We start from the raw sequence: 10,955 nt of genomic DNA, 5'->3' as shown, positions 1-10,955 counted from the left end.
TTGGTCTCGACTCGGACTCAACCCTTTTTGAACTCGAAATCAACTCAGACTCGACCCTCTCTTAACTCAGACTCGACCCTCTCTGAACTCGGACTCGACCCTCTCTGAACTCAGACTCGACCCTCTCTGAACTCAGACTCGACCCTCTCTGAACTCGGACTCGACCCTCTCTGAACTCGGACTCAACCCTCTCTGAACTCAGACTCGACCCTCTCTGAACTCAGACTCAACTCGGACTCGACCCTCCCTGAAATCGAACTCGACCCTCTCAACTCGGACTCGACCCTCTCTAAACTCGGAATCAACTCAAACTCGACCCTCTCTGAACTCGGACTCAACTCAAACTCGACCCTCTCTGAACTCGGGACTCGACCCTCTCTGAACTCGGACTCGACCCTCTCTGAACTCGGACTCAACTCGGACTCGACCCTCTCTGAACTCGAACTCAACTCGGACTCGACCCTCTCTGAACTCGAACTCAACTTGGACTCGACCCTCTCTGAACCCGAACTCAACTCGGACTCGACCCTCTCTGAAATCGAACTCAACTCGGACTCGACCCTCTCAACTCAGACTCGACCCTCTCTGAACGCGGAATCAACTCGGACTCGACCTTCTCTGAACTCGAACTCAACTCGGACTCGACCCTCTCTGAACTCGGACTCAACTCGAACTCGACCCTCTCTGAACTCGGACTGATCCTCTCTGAACTCAGACTCTACCTTCTCTGAACACGAACTCAACTCGGACTCGACATTCTCTGAACTCGAACTCAATTCGGACTCGACCCTCTCTGAACTCGTACTCGACCCTCTCTGAACTCGGACTCAACTCTCTCTGAACTCGGACTCGACCCTCTCTGAACTCGGACTCAACTCTCTCTGAACTCGGACTCGACCCTCTCTGAACTCGGACTCGACCCTCTCTGAACTTGGACTCGACCCTCTCTGAACTCGGACTCGACCCTCTCTGAACTCGGACTCGACCCTCTCTGAACTCGGACTCGATCCTCTCTGAACTCAGACTCGACCTTCTCTGAACTCAAACTCAACTCGGACTCGACCTTCTCTGAACTCGTACTCGACCCTCTCTGAACTCGATCTCAACTCGGACTCGACCCTCTCTGAACTCAAACTGAACTCGGACTCGACTCTCTCTGAACTCGATACTTAACTCGGACTCGACCCTCTCTTAACTCGAACTCAACTCGGACTCGACCCTCTCTGAACTCGAACTCAACTCGGACTCGACCCTCTCTGAACTCGGACTCGACTCGGACTCGAATGAGCTGGTCTCGACTAAAACACTGACAGGAAATGTGCTATATAAAAAGCAGGGGTGTCTGATTCTGAGTGAGCACTTTGTTTTCAGCTCTTCATCTTAAACTTGTATATCTCCACACTAAAAAATTATATGTTCAATAAGTTATGACAACATATGTTTTTACATTGTTTTAACTCATCAAAATAAGTTACGACATGTTAAACATTTTTTATAAGTTATACAAGATGTAACTCATTTTTTAAAGTCATTTTAACATAATCTAAGTTGAAATAACCTAAACATCCAAGTCGATTGTACTTTAAAAAATTCAGGCTGACTTTTTTTTACAGTGTGAGAGTCTCGATGAAGCCTTGATTCCTGCTCTAGCTGCATCATAACATTAGTGTTTGCTTGTGCCTTGACACAGTTAACCTCTAGACAGCGCTGGGAGATCAAGAGAGAGTGTGTTTGAATTTGTTGCAGTAATACAAATGTAGTATATAATTTAACAGCAGAAACGACGGCTACATTCGAAAATGTAGTGTTTGCGTGCGTCTCGACAGTTACAAATAAAGCCACAATAAGCTCATGGAGAGAACTTGTCCATCATCTTGATGTATGACGCAGAGGAAACTACTAAACTATGCATAAAGGCATAAACACATTTTGGTGTGCTTTGAAAGATTGCCTTGTGCAAGCGAACCGTTCCAAGCTGAAAATACAGCATTGTAACAAATTAAGTCCCGTTTCAGAACAAAGCAAACAATCTACAGTATAGGTGTGAAAACGCTCTAAAAGAGCACCAAGGCATCAGATAAATATCTTAAAAGTGGTCCATGCACACGACTTGTGCACTAAAGTCTTCTGAATTCATCTGTGACCCTGAACCACAAAACCAGTCATAAGTCGCACAGGTTTATTTGTGGCAGTAGCCAACAATACATTGTATGGGTCAAAATTAAAAATATATATTTTATGCCAAAATCATTAGGATATTATATAAAGATTGTTCCATTAAGCTATTATGTGAATTTCCTACTGTAAATATTATTTTAAAAAATTGTTAGTGTTAAAATGCATTGCTACGGACTTCAATTAAGACAACTTTAAAGGGTTAGTTCACCCAAAAATGAAAATTATGTCATTAATTACTCACCCTCATGTCGTTGGACACCTGTAACACCTTCGTTCATCTTCAGAACACAAATGAAGATATTTTTGTTGAAAGCTGATGGCTGAGAAAGGCTTCAGAAAGGTCTCCATTGGGATTTAGAACATTTCGACTGACCCACTCACAAGACCCATAAAAGGCACTAAAGACTTCATTACAAAGTCCATCTCACTACAGTGGCTGTACAATCATTTTACAATGCGACGAAAATAGTTATTGTGTGGACAAAAATCAAAATAACGATATAATCCACCAAATTATTGACGTGAACTCGACGCATGCGCGAGAATATGACGCAGCTCTGCCGTTCGAATCATAGCAAATCATAGACAGTAAAAGAAATGGACCGAGCAATCCCATTTACGTTAACGGCGAAATAATGAAGTCAACCTAGGGGCACTCACTTCCTGATGGCTGAGCGAACTGCGCAGGCTCAGACTGAGCTTGACGACGTAGATGTGACGTGAGCCTCCTGTCTGACAGCTGTAGGTCTTCTAGTAGATGTGGAAAGTGAAAGCTGAATCACGTTGTTTAAATATTTTCTCCCGTTGCTTTTGGCTCACTATGGGCTTCTCCCCATTCTTCCCCCTTGATTTTATCAGACTTTATGTCTCCACGTCCCCCCCGACTGTCTCATAGACAGTAAAAGATTGCCTGTGAGTGTCTCCTCAGGTCTATACGGTAATTTCTCAACTGTGCGACAGAGTCGCGTTGGTTATGACGCAATCGTTAGCCTATTTTTACAAAAACAGCTTCTGCGGGCGATAGTGTAAGATACAAGGTAACGAAGCCTTTTATGCATTGTCATGTTTCTTTAGAAATAAACAATGGACAAATAGAGTCTTTAAACGTCTCAGATGTAAAGTTATTCACTGTCAAAGTGACTCAAAAATGAATGGGAGTCAATGGGATGCTAACAGCAGGTGATGGCTTGGTTAGCAATGGCAGCCCCTAGGGGTGGAACGCTTTCCGAGCGCTAGATTACCCCCTTGTAGCGAATACATGGAGGACCCGGAAGAGGAGGAGCGCCGCTATCGCGTGAGTTCACGTCCGAGACCTACACGGAAGACAATATCTTGGCAGATAAAGTCATTATTTTGATTTTTTTTTGCGCACAAAAACTGTTCTCGCAGCTTGGTACAATTATTGTACAGCCACTGTAGTGAGATGGACTTTGTAACAAAGTCTTTAGTGCCTTTTAAAGGGTTAGTTCCCCCAAAAATGTAATTGATGTCATTATTGTTGATGGCACCTGTAAGACCCCCGTTCATCTCCGGAACACAGTTTAATATATTTTATATTTAGTCCGAGAGTTTATCCAATAGTATTCACACTATACTGTCCATGTCCAGAAATGGCGATTTTCTCATTATTCATTTATGAATGTATTTCGCACCCTCAGATTCTGGATTTTTAAATAGTTGTATCTCTGCGAAATATTGTCCTACCCTAACAAACTATATGCATCAATGGAAAGCTTATTTAGTTCTCAGGTTCTTTTGCATTGTGTGAGTAACGTACTATGAGTTAGTCACTGTCAATCTCCTCCATTGAGCTGTTAACTGCAGTGACCCACAAATTGAGAGACGGATCAGTCTGATTTGAGAATTAATCATTCTGACTGCTTTTGTGAATTGGTTCAACTGATTCATTGATAAAATGTAATCAAAAGCGTATTTGTTCATTAAATGCACCAAGGAGAGCTTGAACAAGGAAAAAATGTCTCTTTTATGACTTTTTTTTAGGGGTTAATTCAGGTTGATTGGGAAAATCTCAAGTCATCTCACCGGCAAATTATTTTATTGCACCCTTATTGCATGGAAAAGAGTGTCTAGTACAATTCCTCCAACTTGTCCTTTTCTGTTCCACAAAGGAAGAAAGTCAAACAGGTTTTGTACGACATGAGAATCAATAAGTAATGACTGAATTTTCATTTTAAGATGAACTTTAAATGTAAGAATTATTTAACAATATAGCTGACTATATTCTGCATTATGATGCTATTACAGCATGACCAGAGACATGAAGCTGCCGTTGATTTATGACTGCAGGCATGAGACACTGAAGCTCTGAAATCATTGCTGCAGCATGTGCCTCTCTCTGAAATTAAGATATAAAACACGCTGACCTACACACCCTTACTCTCAATGACAGAAACACACACACACACACAGATCTAAATCTCCATACACATACCTGTCCAATGACACCGTTTTGCTCTCTAACAATCTTGCTAATTATAATTGTTAATTAATTTTCTCACAGTGTCCCCATCAGGAGACTAATAACCTACATTTTACATAATTAGACCTTCAACCTTTTACTCACTCTCCCGTTCCCTCCCTCTTCCTCTCATCCTCTCCTTCTCTTCACATCACCTCTTGGACTCTGTCTCTTGTTCTCTGGATGTTAGTGGGTTAGTGTTATGTCCTAACGCCGTTTCTTGCGGCCTCGTCCCGATATAACAACACTGTGGCCGGTCCATGGTCGCCCTTCCCGCTGGTCTTCTTCCCTCTTTTAATGTCAGTGTCTGACGGCCATCTTGTCTGCCTCCTCCCTCTCTCACATACTCTGTGACCTGGTTTCAGATGCAGCTGTGAGTGCTACAGACAGCCACCTGTGTGCTGGAGCCTAATGCATGCACCCGTTTGTTTTCGGGGGGCACCGGGGGCACTTCTGACTCACTTTTGCTCTAGGCCAGATAAGATGTGTTATTCTGGTGATGTTGTTTTTGCTTAGTGTGCCTGGCTTCAGGAACCTGGTTTCAAATTCTCACATAATACTGTATTTTATTTTTGAATTATTCAAGCGAAGTGAACTTGTAAGCCATTAATTGCCATGGTTTTTTGTTGTATGAACATTTGCATTTTTATTGTAACTTTTATTTAATCTAGAGAGAGGGGAAAATGTGCCTTTTCTAGTAATTATTTTTATTTTATATTTACATTTTCTCTTATATATTTTATATATATAATATAACTTTGTATAATATATAAGAGTTTGAAATACTTTTTTGTTTTGTTTTTTGCTCATCAAGGCTGCATTTATTAGATCAAAAATACAGTAAAACAGTAATATTGTGAAATATTATTACAATAAAAAAAATGGTTTTCTTACTTAATTAAAAAAAAAAGAGGAAAAAAAAGTAATTTAATCCTGTGACGGCAAACTGAATTTGCATCATCATTACTCGGCTTCAGTGTCACATGATCCTCCAGAAATCATTCTAATATGCTGATTTGGCGCACAATAAATATTTCTTATTATCAATGTTGAAAACTGCTTATATTGTGCTGCTTATATTTCTGTGGAAACAGTAATACATTTTTTTCCTAAAATGAAAAGTTCAAAAGAACCGCATTTATTTTAAAAAGAACAATACTATCTGTAACATTGTTATGGTAACTTTTGATCAATTCAGTGCATATTGGCTGAATATAATATATTAGCTAATTAGACTGATATATTTAATCATTTTTTATTTTATGAAAAAAAAGTCTGAAAAAAAAAAAATCTGCTGTATAATGCTTTCTGTTACTCTTTTCAGGGATACTGATTTTCCTGTCTCAGCGGTTCACTGGAACATTCGTGAAGGCCTCAAAGTCCTCATGTGTGAGCATAATGACTGCCAAGACGGCCATCTGTCATAACACGTGTTATAGAGCGAGACTGGCAGCTTTTCAGACCCAAGCTGATTATTGATCATTGATCAGATTTCTTTGCTTTCCATGTTGCTGGAGCGACTGGCTGACTGAGGATGAGTGAGCTGGTGGCCAACATCTCCCCTCTCTCTCTCTCTCTCTCTCTCTCTCTCTCTCCCTCTCTCTCTCTCTCTCTGTCCTCTTTCCTCACCCTCCCATCATCTGTCTCTTTTTTTACTCTCTAGAGAGGGGTAACCCAGATTTCAAAAATGAATTGCTGCCTATTTCTCTTCAACTCTTCATCTCCCTCTCTCTCTCTCTCTCTCTCTCTCTCTCTCTCTCTCTCTCTCTCTCTCTCTCTCTCTCTCTCTCTCTCTCTCTCTCTCTCTCTCTCTCTCTCTCTCTCTCTCTCTCTCTCTCTCTCTCTCCCTCCCTCCCTCCCTCTGTTTCACTTTACTTCATCCCCTCTTTCTGTTGGTAAAAACAGAATCAATCTTGGAAAGTGAAAATCGCCTCTTCCTCACCCCTTCTATTGGATAAAGGAATATACGGGCATTCACTACTCCTCCTCTTTCCTGGAAAGCTGCCGTTTCATCTTTCCTTTTATTCATTTACTTTTTGGGGTTTGAATCTTTTTTTCTTTTTTTTCAGGTGTGTTTCCTCTCTTGTAGACCTTCTGTTCGGTGAGGTGTTGTCTCTTTTTTTCTCTTAGTTTTTATGAGCCAAGGATTGATCGCATAGCAAGAGTCTTGAGAAGAAGTGGGAGGAAGAGGAGAAACCATACTCTCATATTTAGGTATCTGTTGTGTTTGCTTTCGTTTTTTCTAACCTTCATATTTCATTCTCCAGCTCTGTAGATCACCTCTTTAATTAATGTGACGATCATTTGTTCAGTGCTGTCCTGTTGGATTTGATTCTGTCATCATTCATTTCAGCTTTTCTTCATTCGTTCTCTTTTATTAATGCGAGTCTGATCGATCCTAATGCACTCCACTTCTGACTGACCTTAAATCAGCTCAAAAGCAGCAGTAGCAGTCAGTTCTTATCATAGATGTTCAGTTATGAATGTATATATATATATATATATATATATATATATATATATATATATATATATATATATATATATATATATATATATATATATATAATGGTATTTTTTTTTGGCATTTTAATTGGAATTTAAATGACTGTGTGTGTGTGTGTGTGTGTGTGTGTGTGTGTGTGTGTGTGTGTGTGTGTGTGTGTGTGTGTGTGTGTGTGTGTGTGTGTGTGTGTGTGTGTGTGTGTGTGTGTGTTTGAAGTAGGGCAGAAGGTACACTAATCGCTATGCGTTTTGAAGTCCCAGTGGAAGTTTCTCTTGGAGTGTGTATTAACCTCTATTTTACTCTGTTTCTCACCCTCCCTTTCCTTCTCTCCTGGGAATCTTTTCCTTTCATTTCCTCAACATCACAAACCGAACTGCCATCACATCCTATTGAATTCCTTCCTTTATGTTCCACGTAATCGCTCTCATGCTGGATCTGTGTTCTACCAGGCCATTTTCTTCTCTCCCCCTTTTATAAATCCTCTCGTTGTTCTTTCCCCCATTGGTTGCATAGGCCGTCCATCTCAGTCCCAGTCTTGTTCTCTGTGTCTTTCTCCGTCCAGCTGGTAGCATGTCTACCCCAGTCTCTCCGTCTCCGTCTCTGTCTCCCCTGGCCCTGTCCTCCCCATCTCCCTCCTCCTCCCCGCTCCCCTCTCCCCTTTCTCCTCCCCCCAGGCTGCCAGTCTTCCAGAGGAAGGGAGCTCTCAAGCACAAGAGGGTCATTGAAGTGAAGGACCATCAGTTCACTGCCCGATTCTTCAAGCAGCCCACTTTCTGCAGCCACTGCACTGACTTCATCTGGTACTTCACACCTTTGCACTGCTGGCCACTTCAGTAACTTTACTGAACTCCTAACGTTATTATGCTGTAAACCGATACTTTGACCATAACCTTTACACTGCACTGCATTTATGTATTGATTTAATCCTTAAAACTTAATGCCTATCGTGATTCATAGCATAACTATCTCATTGCTGTACTGGCCTCGTACTTATAGCTCATGCTGAATTGTTATGATATGACATGGCCTCTATTAGCTCTTACATGCAATTTGAATACAGTTAGCTTTAACACCATTATTAAGTATTTATTAAAAGACAGTTCTGGTGTTTGTGTTTGGTCATTACTTTAAAAAAAAAAGTACTACACTACCTTTTAAAGGTTTGTGGTCAGTAAGATTTTGTAATGTTTTTGAAAGAGGCTCATCCTATTTCACATCAAGGCTGCATTTATTTGCTCAAATACTCTTTTTTTCTTTTCGTTTTTTTTCATCCAGTCTTAAGTTTTCTATTGAAAATATTTTCTGCTTAATATTTTTGTGGAAACTGTCATATATTTTAAACATTTGTTTATGTTTAGAAAGTTCAAAATATCAGCATTTATTTGAAATACATTTTTAAACATTAGAATTTTCAATGCATCTTTGCTAAATGAAAGTCTTCATTTCTAAAATTAATTTTAAAATAAAATTCTTACTGACCCCAGTCTTGTGAACAGAAGTGTATGTACATGCAACAAAGCGTACTTTTGATTTGCAAGTTTTAAGCATATATGTAATACAATTTGCATAGCTTGAAACCAAAAAAATACATATGTGGTAACATATGCTGTTGTTAAAAAAAGTATATATATATATATATATATATTATTTTCCTGAAAAAATAAGGCCAAAGAACTTAGTTAACATTTACAGTGAGTACACTTTCAATGTCACACAAGAGAGGGCAGAAGGACACTGTCCCACACGTGTGTTACATGACCGTGCTTGTTCAGTTTCCTCCATGCCTCATAAAACTCATGCCCTGAGGGGCTTCTTAAATTATGCAGTCCTCTCTGTTTGAGCTGCCATTTAACCACAAGCTTCACAGAACCCGCATGGAACTGTGGCCTGCCATATGGCCCATGCATTACCCGCTCATATTCCGTACCTCATGTTCATTAATACAACTCAAATAGCTTCTGATGGATGCATCTGTTTCTCTTTCTGTCCTTTCATTTCAGTTTATTGAAGTTTTATTGTTATGTCTGTTGGACTACAGCATTTCCAGAGAATTGTAAAGTATGGGAGACTAGGGAAATACTGTTTGTATATATATTTTTATAGCTTTCTTTTCCCAAAAGTAAACTACTACAAATTTAGTCTGTAACATATACTGTGTATGCCTGTGGTATGAATACCATCAAAACATTTACAGTGAGAAATATTTCATATAAACAGAATTTTACCTATTGATTAATTAATCAATTGATTGAGACATTTATTAAGATATTTATTGATAGATTGGTTGATTGATACATTGCGTGATTGATTGATACATTGTGTGATTGATACATTGAGTGATTGATTGATACATTGAGTGATTGATTGATACATTGCGTGATTGATACATTGAGTGATTGATTGATACATTGAGTGATTGATTGATACATTGCGTGATTGATACATTGAGTGATTGATTGATACATTGAGTGATTGATTGATACATTGCGTGATTGATACATTGAGTGATTGATTGATCCATTGAGTGATTGATTGATCCATTGAGTGATTGATTGATCCATTGAGTGATTGATTGATACATTGAGTGATTGATCCATTGAGTGATTGATTGAGTGATTGATTGATACATTGAGTGATTGATTGATCCATTGAGTGATTGATTGATACATTGAGTGATTGATTGATCCATTGAGTGATTGATTGATACATTGAGTGATTGATTGATACATTGATTGATTGATCCATTGAGTGATTGATTGAGTGATTGATTGATACATTGAGTGATTGATTGATTCATTGAGTGATTGATTGATCCATTGAATGATTGATTGATACATTGAGTGATTGATTGATACATTGAGTGATTTATTGATTGATTGATTGGTTGGTTGATTGATACATTGAGTGATTGATTGAGTGATTAAATGATTAATGAATTGATTGGTTGGTTGATTGATTGATACATTGAGTGATTGATTGATTGATACATTGAGTGAATGATTGATACATTGAGTGATTGATTGATTGATTGATTGAGTGATTGATTGATTGATTGAGTGATTGATTGATACATTGAGTGATTAATTGAGTGATTGATTGGTTGAGTGATTAATTGATTGGTTGAGTGATTAATTGATTGGTTGATTGATTGATTGATTGATTGATTGATTGATTAATACATTGAGTGATTAATTGGGTGATTGATTAATTGAGTTATTGATTAATACATTGATTGATTGATTGAGTGATTGATTGATTGATTGATTGGTTGATTGATACATTGAGTGATTGAGTGATTGAGTGATTGATTGATTGATTGATTGATTGATTGATTGATTGATTGATTGATTGATTGATTGATTGATTGATTGATTGATTGATTGATTGATTGGTACATTGAGTGATTAATTGAGTGATTGATTGAGTGATTGATTGAGTGATTGATTGAGTGATTGATTGAGTGATTGATTAATTGATTGATTAATTGAGTGATTGATTAATACATTGAGTGATTGATTGTTACATTGAGTGATTAATTGAGTGATTGATTGATACATTGATGTGACCTCCACCGAATGTACCAAAACTAACGCTGTACAGTACATAAATCACTATTGAATTCTTTTAACTTGAGTTCTCTTTCCTCACTCTGTCTCTTTGCCCTTGTCCTTGTCCTGTCTCAGCCTATATTTCTGAGTATATGTTGATGTTGATGGCTCACATCTCTCAAACCCTGTCGACTGGTTTGAAGGACGCTCTTAAAGAGTCGTAGATACTCTCAGATGCATTTTG

At 38.8% G+C, this 10,955-nt stretch overlaps 1 protein-coding gene across 1 annotated transcript in view; it reads left to right on the top strand.

The window, feature by feature from the left end:
• The first annotated feature begins 6,509 nt into the window (after nt 1-6,509).
• Nucleotides 6,510-10,955, top strand: part of prkcg (protein kinase C, gamma) — a 39,748-nt gene continuing 35,302 nt past the window's right edge. Inside the window, 2 exon segments of the mRNA XM_067448977.1 lie at nt 6,510-6,871; nt 7,613-7,963. Coding sequence (XP_067305078.1) covers nt 7,734-7,963 — 230 coding nt within the window. The 5' untranslated portion in view covers nt 6,510-6,871; nt 7,613-7,733.

This window comes from Pseudorasbora parva, chromosome 7 (genome assembly GCF_024679245.1).
Source record: "Pseudorasbora parva isolate DD20220531a chromosome 7, ASM2467924v1, whole genome shotgun sequence".
Classification (NCBI taxonomy): Eukaryota; Metazoa; Chordata; class Actinopteri; order Cypriniformes; family Gobionidae; genus Pseudorasbora; species Pseudorasbora parva.
This window is presented reverse-complemented; position numbering and strand designations above follow the sequence as displayed.